General features: G+C 35.2%; 1 protein-coding gene across 7 annotated transcripts in view; it reads left to right on the top strand.

Annotated features, from left to right (window-relative positions):
• LOC145241414 (uncharacterized) overlaps positions 1-16,796 on the top strand; it is a 607,975-nt gene that overhangs the window by 276,842 nt on the left and 314,337 nt on the right. For all 7 annotated transcript variants that reach the window (XM_080104346.1, XM_080104342.1, XM_080104349.1 and 4 more), the window contains one exon: positions 12,913-13,123. In XM_080104346.1, coding sequence (XP_079960472.1) covers positions 12,913-13,123 — 211 coding nt within the window. The remainder of the gene's footprint in view (positions 1-12,912; positions 13,124-16,796) is intronic.

Raw genomic sequence — 16,796 nt, 5'->3', positions numbered from 1 at the left:
ACAATTAGATAGAGCGAAAACCGCTCTTTAAAATGATATATAAAATAAAGGTATTATTATGACGAAAACTTATTTGAAAATACATCATTTGAAATCAAAATTAAAAATTCCGCAAGAACTTTGTTCTCAACTTAATATGTTTACAAGGTGCTCAGAAAACTCGTCCACGGAAAACTCGCCCATTTTTACTAGATAAGAAAACCGGGCCATTATTGAATAAATATCGATTTAAAACAGATTTTATGACCGTTCTTGAAGGAGATATTGTTTTTAAAAAAGACTACACACGCCATAATATTTTTTTTTTAAATATTTTTACTTGTTTACTGTTGTTTATAAAAGATGAAGTCGATTTTTCTAAGTGTTCGTTTTCTACCTAGCTGGCTAAGTTTTCAGCGTCCATGCAGCTAAAAGAAAACAAGCAGTGTAGAGTGTTACTTTAGAACAAAAAAATGTTCGACATGAGAAGATCACATCTTGGGAGTCTTCATAATACCTCAAAAGTAGAAAATTAAAGAAAATACTGGAGTAGCTATAGTTTAAAAAGATCCCCCCTCCAAAAGAAAATAAATTAAAAAAAAATTTTTAATTCAATTTTTACCCCAAACAAGGCCAGTGCCACTTTGAAGTAGGGGACTACTATAGGGGACATAAGATGCCGGGGTATTATGAAGGGAGATGAGTAGCAAGATGTCTGTTCACATTACATTTGAACTTCTGCATGTCAGTGCAGTTGGGAAAGCAGAATCCTGGAAGGGAGTTCCAAAGTCTAGTAGTTCTGGGGAAGAAATTATTGGAGTAGAAGGCCTTCTTACACCTAGGAATCTCTACTGTGAAGGGGTGAGATTTAGCTGCTTGTCAGGTTTGTCGGGGGTATTCACGTCGAGGGGGTACAAGTGCTTGTAGTTTGTCTGAGAATTCAGCATTAGAGTACTTGTAGAACAGGCAGAGGGATGCAACATTTCGTCGATGGGACAGAGGCTGAAGTTCAGGACCTGTTAGGTTGGCGACTCTCTCTTGAACCCTGTCCATGAGTGAAAGACAAGTAGCAGATGTACCAGCTCAAATGTGACAACAATATTCCATATATGGGCGAATGGCCTTATAGAGATACAGGATACTTTCAGGTGTAAGTAGTTTTCTAGCACGGTAAAGAGAGCCCACCTTCTTTGCAGCAGCCTTGGCAATGCTCTCAATGTATTTATTCCAGTTCATGGTCCCTGTGAACGGTAGGCCGAGGAGTTTAAAAGAAGTACTTTCGGGTAATGTGTTCTTGGCCATTGCTATTTGTGCTAGAGAAGGTTTCTTGTAATTATTGAAGGAAACAAATTTAGTTTTGGCAGCATTGAATGTGACTATCCATTTGTGTCCCCATTCCACTACAGATTTGAGGTCATCTTCTAGTGTTTCTGCCATTTTCTTAGATATTTGTTCATTTGTTTTCTCCTTGTACCTGTTATAGAGAGTGATTTCATTAGCAAATATACCCATCTCAGAAACAATTTTATTTATGAATATCAGGAATAATAAAAGTCCAAGGATAGGCCCCTGAGGAACTCCCACATTTATATCATATTGTTTAGATGTACGATCGTCGATGACAACCTGGATTTTTCTCTTACTTAAGAAGGATTTAATTACATTATGAATTCTTCCAGTGATACCATATGATCTAATTTTCCTTAGAAGACCATCGTGCCATACCTTGTCAATAGCCTTAGATATATCGAGGGCTACCGCTCTACCCTCCCTGTTTTGTCTAGTGAACGGTATATACACTCAGAGATTACAGTTAGGATATCTGCTGATGAACGGGCTTGCCTAAATCCATATTGTTTGTTGGCCAGGTGTTTAGCAGCTGTAAGGTGATGAACAAGAGCTTGATTAATTAAGGACTCAAATATTTTGGCGAAAAGCAGGAGAAGGCTAATGGGGCGATAATTTAATGGGTCAGTTCTTTCGCCAGAATTCTTGAAAGCTGGTACCACAGAAACAGTTTTCCAGCAGTCGGGAAAACAGGATTCGTTAAGGCATTTGCTGAAAAGTTGTAAGAGAACTGTAGCAACCTCAACGGAGCATTTTTTAAATAGAACAGCCGGGATGAGATCGGGTCCACATGCTTTTGAGGTGTCTAGGTTTTTTTCTGATACCATGCACCTGAGAAGGGGGTGATTTTTAAATCATCTAGTGTGACGTCTGTCCGTAAAGGAAAATCAGGGAGGGAGGGAGTGGTGTGGTGTGCCGGGTCCAATGTGGAGTTTGAAGCAAACCGACTGGCAAGTATGTTAGCCTTCTCGGTTGCCGTGCAAGCAACCTCATGATTGTTTGATAGTAGGGGAATCGTTGACTGCCCATTATTTTGTAAATATAAGGGGGGGGGTTTAAAAAGTAGATCTCCCTCAAAAGCAAAACAATATGAACAAAAAATATATTTTCTAAAAATATTATGCGCCGGGGTAGTCTCATCTAAAAACAATATCATTTCTAAGAAAGGTCATAAAATGTATTTCCAATCGGTATTTATTCAATTATGGCCCAATTTTCTAACCTAGCAAAAATGGATGAGTTTTCCGCGGACGAGCCTTTCTAAATTCGTTTACGATGTTTAATTTTTTAATAAAATAATTTTCATGCTTTATTTTGAATATTTGTCGTTGTTTTTAGAAGTGTCGTTGTTGTAGAAGTGCTAATGATTTTGGACTTACCGGTAAATCAATCGAAAGTTCACCTGTTAAATCAAACACTTTGAGGAATGCTATAGAAAGTAAAGGTTTCAGAGTGAATGCTACCAAGACCAAAGTGATGATCAGTGGTTCTAATGTTGAAAACCCCTCAAAAGAGAAAAGGTTGTGAAAAGTGTGTTCGGAATAAGTCAATGTTTTTGTAATAGTTATAAGCATTGAGCACGCCACTTCTTTTATTATTAAGTTAATAATTGGAAAAGTTAATAATTCTTAGAAGGAACACTTTAAAAATTCGATTCAATGAGTAAAGTTTATTTCCTAGAACTGTCCGTCGGTGGGACAAGATACCGTGGAACTGCTTCCCGGTTTATTATAACTTAGCCCTTTCCAAATCCGATGTAAAGAAGTTTTTGTTGACCTATCCTCTTAAATATCTAAGTCCTACCCAAGTTCCACCATTACTGATCATCATTGAGTTGTCTCACCAAGTACCTAAGACTTATTAACCGTTATCCTTGAGTGGCCCCTAGCCCTGATAAGTGGTGCATTCAAAGTAAAAAAAAGAAAAAAAAGCAGCACAGGAACGAGTTGTTACTAGTGTGATTGCAAGAGTTTGTAATGGATGAAGTAAGTTTAGGGAGCTTTTGTCATTACTAACCAGCAGTGAGTGCGTTACCACTGTTGACTAAGAGAAAAGTCTATTAGGAGTGTGTGCGCAGTGTGATGATGTATGAAAGTAAAATTTGGTCAGTGAGGCTTCAGTACATGCGTTGCATGGAGAAAAATGAAATGAGAATGATACGATGTATGTGTACTGTGAGTCTTAAAGACAGGCATAGATTTGATTATCTCGGAGGAAGATTAAATCTGGAGAGTGTAGGAAGATATGTGTAGAATAGGAGACTTTGATAGTTTGGTCACTTTGAAAGTGCCTGGCTTAGTAGGTGAAGAACTGAAGAACAGTTGAGGTAGCATGATCGGTTGGAAGGTAAAGGCAAAGGATGAAGTGATAAGGAATGATCCGAAGGAAACTTGGACAGAGATAGATCAATTTGGAAGTCAATTTCTAAATGACAGACGCTAAACTACTACTACTACTACTACTACTACTACTACTACTGAGGATGATGATGATTAAGCAGCAACATTAGTAGCAGTAGTAGTAGGAGGAGAAGAAGAAGAAGAAGAAGAAGAAGAAGAAGAAGAAGAAGAAGAAGAAATGCAAATTGACATTACAAGCACTTCAATTATAATTAGCTCTATTTGAAGTTAGGTAAAAATGGCACCGGTAAAAATGGGAAAATGGATTCAAAGAAAAATAAAGAGTAAAATCTCGCATGAGATTATTAAAATATTGGATACAATACATAATGTTTTAATCATTACTTCTAATCTTCCAAAACTTTAAAAAAAAAAAAATTTGTTTTAATACATTTGCTAAGAATTTTAAAAGCTACTTTAAACGACCTTCTCTTCGTCAGTTTTAATGCTTCCGAATTAGTTTGCAATTTCAAAGGGTCACGACTAATTTTTTTTTTTTTTTTTCAACAGTTAACACAGTAAAATGAATTATTTATTTGCGAAGGAATAGAAATACATTCTGGTCTACTTAATTTTCTAATTCAACTATTTTTAAACACAAATGCTTGTTTTAGTACTTTATTGCAGTTTTGATCAATAAATAATGTGTAAGTCTCATAGCGACGCAGACACACACACACACACACACACACACACACACACACACACACACACACACACACACACACACACACACACACACAAGAGATATGGTCACACAATTTTATTAATAATCCCAAACCGTTTATTAATAATTCTCACTGACACAATACATATTCCTGAAAAATGTCTCCCATAATTTTATGGCATCTTTAAGGAGTCAAAGGTGAAATAAATAAGATAATGGAGGAGAATGCGAAGTGGGAGGAGGCAAACTCCCAAATAGATGTCAATGAGTTCATTTGACAGATTTATGGTTTCAGGGGAATCCGGGGCATTTAGTGCAGTTATGTTTTGAATATTTGGGTGGAGTTGGGTATGGACAGGTTGCTAGGCAAAGCCCCTCCCCTCTTCCTCCTCTCCAGGGGTTCAAGAGGTACAGTTTATATGAAAGGATCAACAGGAAATTAATGCTGGAAAATTTGGAGGCGGATGGGCAAAGGGAGTGGGAGGCAGTGTTTAGAAGTTTAGATTTTATCTGTACCTTCAAATCAAACGGAGAAGAAAAAGATGATGAGACGCAAGAAATCTCCAGAAAGTCTCCCTAACCCTCCTCCCTCTTTACACACATACGCATATTCAAAATACATTAAAACGTAATTAGGTGATGTAGTTTGCTTGAAGCATTGTGTGCAGTATATATACAAAAGAGTAGACATATGCCGGTGTTGAAAAAGGTGGACAAAAACGATACAGTGTTTCATGGTAAACAACTGATGATCCCTTGAAAAATAAATTATTGGTATTATAGTCAATTCGAGAGCGAGTTGATGCAGTGATTGCAGGTGATTAAATGACTTACTGACTGGATGATTTTCTAACGAATGATAAAAAATATTTTTTGTATAGTTTTAAAGGTTGAAAACTTCAAAGACTATATATATATATATATATATATATATATATATATATATATATATATATATATATAGCTAAGGAGAAAAAAGAAGACAGAAAAATATTTTAGAAGTGTATTTTACGTTTCCTTTCGTTGTAAAGTATTTCTTCTGTAATAATCTATAGTTAAACTATATAAAAAAAGATCCTCAACAATTAATAATGCCACTGCGCCCTGTGTTATTCAAATGTATAAATTCGTATTCCCGTTTGTTTGTTTATTCACAATTTGATTACTATATACAAAAGGTCTATTAGCTTAATGTTTCATTCATTCCAATATCTAGTATGATTCGTGCAAAATATACGATTAGGAGGTGACGTCATTTGCATATTACATTAAGGAAAATCGATTTTATTAAATAGCGGTGTGTTAGTTAATGTTTATAGTGAGAGAATTGTTTTAAGTGTTTTATTAAGTTTATTATTTAAATTTGATTTATATTGATAATACATTTAATTTAATTTACATTTACCGACATCGATTTTTTTATAGACCCTTTTGAGTTATTTCCCCTGGACGCGAACTTTGTTCTTTTTGTTTTTATTTTCTTTTTCGGCGGACATTAAAATTAAAAACTTTCAAGCATTATTTTTGGAATTAGTTTAAATAAAATAATTTCCGTGATTTCGCAATTAACGTTATGTTCCAGTGAATTTTTATTTTAAAATAAACAAACAACCCAATTCGACTATGATTCTTTATTTTAAACAAAACAAGTCTTTTATTTACGGTTTTTTACCAGTTGTTTTTTCTTCACATTTTTTTTTTAACTGCTAATTATTTTTCTTTTAATAACGCAATAACTCATCATTTTTATAACATAAAAACGTGTATTTCGATTAACACAAATTCTACTTTGTTATTTTTGAAACTGAATTATTTACAGTTTGTTTTCGTTGCAACAGACCGTAAAAACGAATCTTTCTAGACTGAGGTAGCATCAAAGAAATTCGCTTAAACTGGAATATAGTCATAAAAAGGTGCTCAATATCCGGAGAATAGCTTCTCTTCGTATCCCTTCTGCCGAAATATCTGGTGGAGAGTTTGTCACGTACTTCTTTTCTTTTTATTTTCGGGTTGGGGAGAATTACAGTTTCGTGTTTTCATTCGTTTTTTTATTTTTGAAATGTTTGTTGGGGTAACGATGGAGTTGACATATGATAATGAAAATCTGCTCAATATTCTTACTATCGAAGGTGTGGGCAAACCGAACTTCATGTCGACCCTGGCAACGATGGGTATCCATGCTAGTATATATATATATGTGTGTGTATGTGTGTGTGTGTGTGTGTGTGTGTGTAGCTACTATGTTTATATGTAATTTAATTAATTGGGGCAGTGATTACTAGGGCTATGACAGCAATATTTTTTCATTGTTTTGACTCTCGAGTATATATCCGACACAGTTAATCAACCGAGAACCACATCACTCTATATAAAAGCATATAAAATATCAACGGATACACACTCGAGAGTCAAAACTATGAAAAGAATATGCTGTTGTTCTAGCCTTAGTGATTACATATGAATGTGTGACATAAAGTTTTTTATTAAGATATCTCAATAGTAAAATACTATAGCTGTAAATAAAGTCCGCTTGAAACTTTATATATATGCTGTTGATAAAAAAATGAATGCCGACTGTATTAACTGGAACGGTCCTATTCGTGGTCCGAAAAAAAAAAAAACTTTGGAAATATTGTTTTTTCTTTACGCGCTGATAAGCTCAAGTTTGATGAGCAATTATATCCTTACATACAATACTTGGGGTTGAAACAATTGCACGTAATGTAAATGAAACCAGTGAATGAAAAACTTTCCGAAAAGTTATTTTTTTTTTACATAGGAATGACCACTTATCAAGGCCCTGGGGTCACTCGAGGATAAGGGTTACTGGGTATACATTAGTCAATGTAATTATAGCGTAGTAAACATAAGTAGTGGGGATTGGGTAAATTGGATTACTTAGGGGGACGGATCATCAAGAAATTATTCATGTTGGACTTGAAGGCAATTAGGTTGTAGTAAGCTGGAAAGCAGGCAATAGGAAGAGAGTTCCACAGGCGTGCAGTTCTAAAGAAACTTTCAATAGTTATATCTATCTCTATTAAGGTCGTATCTTGAATATATATATATATATATATATATATATATATATATATATATATATATATATATATATATATTATCCACTGACACGTGCTTCGTCGTCTATGACTCATCAGAGTGGCTGAATCTAGCGAGATTCGGAATCGGAACCTCGTGATAAGAAGCCTAAACCTCTACCACGCGGCTAACCTTGCAGGACTACTAAATGTATCACTTTTATGTAGATGTTTTTATTTGTTTTTGTTAGCGATACTTTCTTGAATGAATTCCATTATTTATACGAAAGCGCATTTTTACCTAAATGCGTGTTGGGAATAATTTTCCCTTTGACCAATTTGGTACCCCTAAATAGGCAGCGGCATATATATATATATTATTTTTAAAATAGCCACGTGGTAGAGGTTTAGGCTCACGAGGTACCGATTTTGAATCTCGCTAGATTCAGCCACTCTGATGAGTCATAGACGACGAAAAACGTGTCAGTGATAATTATATTTTAAAAATAATATATATGTCGCTCCCCATTTAGGGGGTACCGAATTGGTCAAAAGGAAAATTATTCCCAACACGCATTTCGGTAAAAATGCGCTTTCATATAAATAATAGAATTCATTCAAGAAAGTATCGCTAATAAACATATCTCGGCTTAAACAAAAATTTATTGATCGAAATACTCACCACCAGAATCAACACACTTTTGCCAATGCAAAACAAGTATATTTATGCCAGTAATGTATAAATCTTGCGTTCTGGTGGAGATGAAGTCGCTGAAGGCGTTTTTGATATCTTTTAGGTTTATTAAGCATTTCTCATGCAGAAAGTTGTTGAGATGCTTGAAAAAGTGGTAGTCGGTAGATGAGAGGTCTGGAGTATGACGGATGAGACAGAGTTTCATAGCTCAATTCATTCAACTTCTGCAGAGTCGGTTTAGCAACGTGCGGTCGGGTATTGTCATGGAGGAGAATTGGGCCTTTTCTGTTGACTAATGCTGAGTTTTGTTGTCGAAGTTTCTGATGCATTCCATCCATTTGTTGACAGTACTTCTCCACTGTTTCCATGGTTTCGTCTGCATTAAAAAATTGTAATGGATGAGATCAGACTACCAAACAGTCAACATGACCTTCTTTTGGTGCAACTATGGCTTTGGGAAGTGTCATGGAGGTTCGTCGGAGTTCAAAACGACTGCCATTGTCTGATTTGCATGTTAAATAAATAAAAAAGAAAAAAAATGAATTTTTTTTTATCTCTATAACTAAATTTTACTTGACTATAAATTCTAAAAATTAATTCTACTGTATTCTGTAAGTTAATCCTTTCCTAAAAACTAAGTCTACCCTACTCCCCCAGCTGCTACTAACACTCATACATTACACACGCTTAATATAAAGTCATTCTGTAACGCATTATCCTATTCCTAACATTCAACATATAAAAAAAAATTTTTTTTCTAAATTTAAAGGAAAACTATTAAACCATATCTTAACTCTTTCCAACTAACCTGTTGCAAATATAGTTTCTTCCACTGCATGAACTTTTACTCACCCCCTCCTCCAGTAACAATGTAACAGCAATGTCCCTTAATCACTTTTAGGAGTGTAATTTCTCAGTAGACATAACATTTGCATACTAACTCAGTAACATTAACTACCCATGCGGGGTCGCAGAAATACCTGGATTAGGACGCAGGCGTGGGGTAAACCCTTACAGTGCTCATGAACTCGTAGATCTTCCCAGGTCATCTGTCTAGGAGAAGGAAAACTCTGAAGCTAAACCTAAGGGGAGGGAGGCCCCTCCATTCTTGGATGACCATCCTTCCTAGAGCTGGTGATTCAAACAAATTACCGGTCTGCAAACCTAAACTGCTTAAGGAGTAGATAGGCACTGTCTATCGCCTGGCTTCCATACTCCTTCTTTGCCTATTAGCCAGGTGTAGAGGTCGAAGCACAGGGATTCAACAGAAACACTCAGTGGTCGATCTTGTTTCCTGACTAGAGCAATGAATGCCGATTTCCCCCTCTCCCGACACATCCTATCCCCTTCTAAACTGGGCAGTTGGGAGTGCTTGAACATCATAATGGCAGTACAAGTAGATTGGGTTGACCATCGTCTGATGGATTGAGGGTACCGGATTGACAGTTCCTGGCTGCTGTTCCCGACTGGTAGTACAGGTGCCCTAACTCTTTGGTAGCGCTTAGAGTGGCTGCTCCATCAACAGTTGAATAATATCGAGATGTTTGTAGTGCCATGTCACGCATGGATAGGGACCCTGCACTCATCCTCGGTGGGATTTTCTTAGTAGATGGAAGGTCAGCTGCTGGTCTACTTGTGTTGCATGCCTGGTGTTCTGCATAAGAACTTATTCAGCAGCACCCCTTACCTAAACTGAAACTTAAAAAAAAAAAAATGACAGTACAATCTAAAATTACGCTTAAACCAGGACAAAATTCAAAGAAAATCAAATTGCCTCCTCCCTTGAGGCTTGCATTTACTAACATTCATGGACTTAGAACTAATTTAAATGATGTTTAAGCATTTCTCCTAACAAACACCCCGGATATCTTAGCACTTAGTGACACTAACCTACACTCCTCTATCCCCTCTAACTACTTTAACATGCCCAGATATCTCCCACTCTGCTGTAAGGACTCTGACAGACATATGCATGGGCTTGCAGTCTGTATTCGAAACATCCTCCCCCTGACTAGAGAAACAAAACTAGAATTGGACGGTCAAGCCTTTATGTGCTTTAGACTTAACATGCAACATAATATTAGTTACTTTTAATTTCTCTACCGTTCTCCCTCGACCCAGGACTGTACCCTAATAAACAAAGTCTCTGACAGCATAGATACAGCACTTTCCCTCGACACTGGTGCACAAGTTCATGTATTTGGTGACTTCAATGTCCACCACAGTAACTGGCTTGGATTCTCTAATTACACAGACGCAGCTGGTAGCACAACATATAGCTTCTCTATATCTCATTCCCTATCACAGACGGTTACGTTTCCAACCCGTTTCCCTGACCAGCAAGAACAACACGCATCACTTTTAGATCTGTTTCTGACCACAGTTCCTGATGATTATGTTACGAACGCCCACAGCCCACTTGGGAATGCTGATCATGTAGTGATAATAGTAGAAATCACCCTAAACTCTAGACCCAAAATCGAAGAGTCATTGCTCAAAAGAACGAGATATTATAAAAAGGCCGACTGGGAAGCCATCAGGGATCTCTTTAGAGACGCCCCATGGTGAAATATCTTTTCACTTCCTGCTGAACAGTACGCAAATGAGACCACTGAGTGGTTCAAAACAGCAATTGAAGCACATGTTCCCATGCAGAAATTTTATAGCAAGCCCCACTCTCCCCAATGGTTTACTTCCACATGTGCAGCTTCCATCGTGCAAAGGCAGCACGCGTACCACAGATTTAACCAACATAAATCCAGTTCAAACAGACAGAAGTATATAGAAGCCAGAAGTAACTGTAAGAAAAAAATAGTGACAGCTAAAAGAGAATTTACTGAAACCACCCAAAAACGCATCGAAGCTCAGAAATTAGGAACTCGTGACTTCTGGAAAATCTACAACAGTGTAGTAAATAATGGGTAATCAACAATTCCCCACTATCCAACAATCATGAAGTTGTTTGCTCAGCAACTGAGAAGGCTAGCATGCTTGCCAGTTGGTTTGCCTTAAACTCCACACTGGACCCTGCTAACCACCTTCTCCCAGACTTTCCTTTGTGGACAGACGCCACACTTGATGATCTGAAAATCACCCCTTCTCAGGTGCATGCTATTATAAAAAATCTTGACACTGCAAAAGTATGTGGACGATCTCATCCCGGCTGTGCTATTAAAACAGTGCTCCACCGAAGTAGCTCCAATCCTCTCTAAATTTTACAACAAATGCCTTAATGAATCTTCTGCTTCTGTGGTACCAGTTTTCAAGAATTCTGGCGAAAGAACTGACCCAGCAAATTACCGCCCCATTAGCCTCCTCCCACTTTTTGCCAAAATATTTGAGTCCATAATTAACCAAGCTCTAGTCCATCACCTTACAGATGCTAAACTTTTTACCGGCCAACAATATGGATTTAGGCAAGCCCGTTCCACAGCAGAACTGTAATCTCCGAGCGTATATACCATTTACTTGACAAAGCAAGGGAGGGTAGAGCAGTAGCTCTAGATATATCTAAGGCTTTTGACAGGGTATGACATGAAGGTCTTCTCAGGAAAATCAGATCATACGATATCACTGGAAGAATACTTAGCATAATTAAATCCTTCTTAGATAAGAGAAAAATCCAGGTTGTCCTCGATGGCCATACATCCGAACAATATGATATAAATGCGAGAATGCCCCAGGGGTCTATCCTTGGACCTCTATTATTCCTAATATTCATAAATGGCCTCCCTGACAAAATTGTCTGTGAGATGGGTATATATGCTGATGACACCACGCTCTATAACAGACACGACAGGAAAACAAATGAACACATATCAAAAGAAATGGCAGGAACACTAGAGGATGACCTCAAATCTGTAGTGGAATGGGGAGAAAAATGGATGGTCACATTCAATGCTGCCAAGACTAAACTTGTTTCCTTCAATAACTACAAGAAACCTTCTCTACCACCAATAACAATGGCCAAAGACTCTTTATCTGAAAGCACATCTTTTAAACTCCTCGGCCTAACGTTCACAGGAAACATGAGTTGGAACAATTACATTGAGAGCATTGCCAGGACTGCTGCGAAGAAGGTGGGTTCTCTCTACCATACTAGAAAGCTACTAACGCCTGAAAGTATCCTGTACCTCTATAAGGCCACCATTCGCCCATGTATGGAGTATTGTTGTCATATTTGGGCTGGTGCATCTGCTGCTAGTCTCTCACTCCTAGACAAGGTTCAAAAGAGAGTCGCCAACTTAATTGGTCCTGAACTATCATCCAAGCTTCAGCCTCTGTCCCATCAACGCAATGTAGACTCCCTCTGCCTGTTCTACAAGTACTTTAACGGTGAATGTTCCGACGAGCTGCAAGCACTTGTACCTCCTCTATGTAAATAACTCCCGACAAACCCGACAAACAGTAAAATCCCACCCTTTCACAGTAGAGATCCCTAGATGTAAGAAAGCCTTCTACGCCAGTAGTTTTTTCCCCAGAACCGCTAGACTTTGGAACTCTCTGCCAGGTTCCTGCTTCCCCAACTGTACTGACATCCAGAAGTTCAAGTGTAACGTGAACCGACATCTTGCTAACACACTCCCCACCTAGTGCCCCTGTAGCCTGTATCCCTAATAGTAACCCCTACATCAAAGTGGCAATGTGCCTTGTTAAGGGTGAAAATGTAATTAAATATATATATATATATATATATATATATATATATATATATATATATATATATATATATATATGAATTGCATATCAAATGTTTTTATCTTCAATTACCGATTCCATATTTTGTAGGTCTTTGGTGGCCATTACAGAATGCTATTTTCCGGAACATTATTTTGATTACAATTTGATTGGAGCACAAGCAGATCAGGCTCTTCTGAAAGACATTTTAAAGGAAACTTTACCAAAATTGTCAACACATTTGGAAAACAACGACATTGAATTGTCAACAGTCACCCTCACCTGGTTCATGTCCATTTTCTTTGATTCTGTGCCCTTTCAGGTAAGTAAAACGTTAATCGCTAAATACTTTTTAGCAGTGTCTGATGTTGGCCAAACAACTCTCTCTTTCTCTCTCTCTTTATATATATATATATATATATATATATATATATATATATATATATATATATATATATATATATATATAAATATATATATATATATATATAAATATATATATATATATAAATATATATATATATATATATATATATATATTAAAGAAAACGTTATCAAAATTGTCTTTTCATTATATTTTTGTTACAATCACTCAAGAGTGAAACACCTTTTTTTTTTAACAAATTAAGACCTACAGACAATACTTTTGATTTCACTAAATGACAACAAGAAAGATTCGATTTCTATTTGTTGTTTTCTTATGGTAAAAAAAGGAATTATGTCTGTGTATACTGATGTGATACTTGATTTGAAAAATAGTTTTAGCAGTATCTGATATAGGCCAAACAACTCTCTTTCTATCCCTCTTATATATATGTATGTATGTGTGTGTGTGTCTGTGTGTGTGTCTATGTGTGTCTGTGTATGTGTGCGTGTGTGTAAACCCACAGAATTTTAACCAATTTTCGCATTGCATTCATCATCAACATCTTTCGACCATAGTCGAGATGATGGAGTTCATATCCCGGTCCCGCATCTCTGCTTTCAGGTCTCGCATCTCTTGCATCTGGGTATGTGAGCATTCTACTTCCGGAGGAGGTAGTAGGGTTCCACTGAAGTACAAACGGAATAATTCCATTTACTGCTCCAGAACAATGGACTGCAAACTGAACACAGGTCTTGCTTTAACAATAGATGATACCAATGGGAGTTCGCCATAAATTTGTTGTTTAGTCGGATAGGTCTTCCATGAGAGATTTTGGGCCCCAACTTTTTATTTCTTTAGTGACTGCTTAGGGAGAAAGTTTTTATGGAACTCGTTCCAGACAAGACATGAAAGCACTTGATGTAAGAATGTTAATGTTATTTTCTTTAGGCGAAAAAATTATCGTTTCATCCTTTATATATATATATATATATATATATATATATATATATATATATATATATATATATATATATATATATATATATATATATATATATATATATATATATATATATATATATATATATATATCCTTTATTTATATATATCCTTTATTTATATATATATATATATATCCTTTATTTATATATATATATCCTTTATTTATATATATACATCCTTTATTTATATATATATATATATATACATCCTTTATTTATATATATATATATATATATATATATATATATATACATCCTTTATATATATATATATATATATATATATACATCCTTTATATATATATATATATATATATATACATCCTTTATATATATATATATATATATATATATATATATATATATATATATATATATATATATACATCCTTTATTTATATATATATATATATATATATATATATATATATACATCCTTTATATATATATATATATATATATATATACATCCTTTATATATATATATATATATATATATACATCCTTTATATATATATATATATATATATATATATATATATATATATATATATATATATATATACATCCTTTATTTATATATATACATATATACGTTTATATATATACATATAAAGTTTTTTTTTCTCGCGCTGACATTGAGTTTTTTATCATTTATTTTCTGTTAATGTAAAATTACAAATATTAGTAAAAAAAAAACAAAAAAAAAAACAATTAGGCACAAGGTCAACTAAAAAAATGGGGAGATGGGGTGTCTGTAGTCATCCTTGTCACTGTAGCTTTTTACTTGTCTAAGTGGTATCCCTTGCTAATGTTCTCACTCGCAACAATCACTCCAGGGGTGGTCCTACCTACTGTTCCCAAATCCAATCGATTTCACTCGCTCTGACATTGATATTGAAAGCCTACTTTTTCTATTTAAAAATTATTAAAACGAACTTCTTAATATACTCAATCATGGATATGCGAGCGACTGCTAATTTGCATATTCTTTTAAAAACGAACGCTAATTAATTAATTATTCGTTTTTTATTTTAAGCTTAGGCGTTTGGCGAATGTTCAGTCATTGTAATTACGCATACCCATCTTAGTAGCTTAATAGCGTAACACTGACGATCGAGTTTCAAATCTGGCTTGAGGTAGTTACTAGTCCAGCCGCATTGAAGGGCTGCGCTACACGCTACAGCAAAATAGTCTGCCTGTGGGTGATTATTCATATATATACCTAATTTTACATAAAATATAACCATATATTTAATTAAATAAGAGATACATTTCCATATATATGTTGATCCACACACACACACACACACACACACATATGGTACATACATACATATATATATATATATATATATATATATATATATATATATATATATATATATATATATATATATGTATAATGTTCATTCGAAAAGTAGGATCAATTGATGAAAATGATGAAATATACATCATTGCACACACACGAGTATCATTTGTTTTCTATCTTTTTCTTTGATATGTTTGACACTCGTAACTCGCATTGCATTAAACCATTAGTAATAGAATAAGGTTTTCTTTCGTTTTTTTTAGTTTTTTTTAGCTCTAGTTCTTTAATTAGGTGTGTCTATTTCTTGACATTGATATCACTGTTCTTGAGGTAGAGAGCGCGGTTTTATTTACACGCTCATATGCTAGTTGTTTTTATTATTATTATTATTATTATTATTATTATTATTATTATTATTATTATTATTATTTTACTTACTTTGTACCGATTTGTTGTATACACAAGAGATATGAGCTGATGTCAAAATGCTGATATGAAAATAAGTACACATCGAAATATTTTTAAAATAAGTACATAAGTATAAAAAAAAATCATGAAACAAGTAAATCGACCCCCCCCTCCACACACATACACACAAAATAATTCATACATGATTCAACGGTTTTCTTCGTTGAAGACCAACAATCGGAGCCATACAATTTAGAGTAAAAATTTTAAATATTAATATTTTATACTAGTTGTTCTCTGCACCCCACCTCTCTCTCTCTCTCTCTCTCACTCTCTCTCTCTCTCTCTCTCGCGTGCGCTCGTGCAGACGTGATGTTGCTAGTCTCAGTCTTTTCTATAAATACTATTATTGCATGTGTTTTTCAGAACTATCGAATCGTTTTTCCTGCTTCGTTTGTTCAGGTTCTTGTTGAGCCGTCCTCTTATATAATCAAACCCTATCCAAATTCTTTCATCATCACGGTGTTCTATCACCGTTTACGTAACACTCATTAACCCTTATCTTAGAGTGGTCCTAAGTATATTAAGACAAAAAATAAATTAAAAAGCTGGTTCGACTCCACCAATTCGCTGTTTTGATATCTCATTGAAACCTCAGTGTTACTGTTGCGTTGCAGAAAAACTGTCCTAGGCATTTTCACCGTCATGGCTACAGGCGATCCAACTTTATTAATAGAGATGATAATAAAATGTATAAAGAATAGCTATAAAAATGCACAGAGCCATTAACTTGATTACTTATATAGTAATGTCGGTTCTGTTGTGTTTTGCAAACTGGATTTCTGCAAATGTCTGCTTGAGCTTGATCAGTACTCATCGTAAACCGCCGGAACATGCCGAGGTCGAT

The sequence above is a fragment of the Euprymna scolopes genome, chromosome 20, assembly GCF_053919585.1.
Source record: "Euprymna scolopes isolate OS-2025 chromosome 20, ASM5391958v1, whole genome shotgun sequence".
Classification (NCBI taxonomy): domain Eukaryota; kingdom Metazoa; phylum Mollusca; class Cephalopoda; order Sepiida; family Sepiolidae; genus Euprymna; species Euprymna scolopes.
The sequence above is the reverse complement of the archived record's forward strand: the minus strand, read 5'-3'. Positions and strand labels throughout refer to the sequence as shown.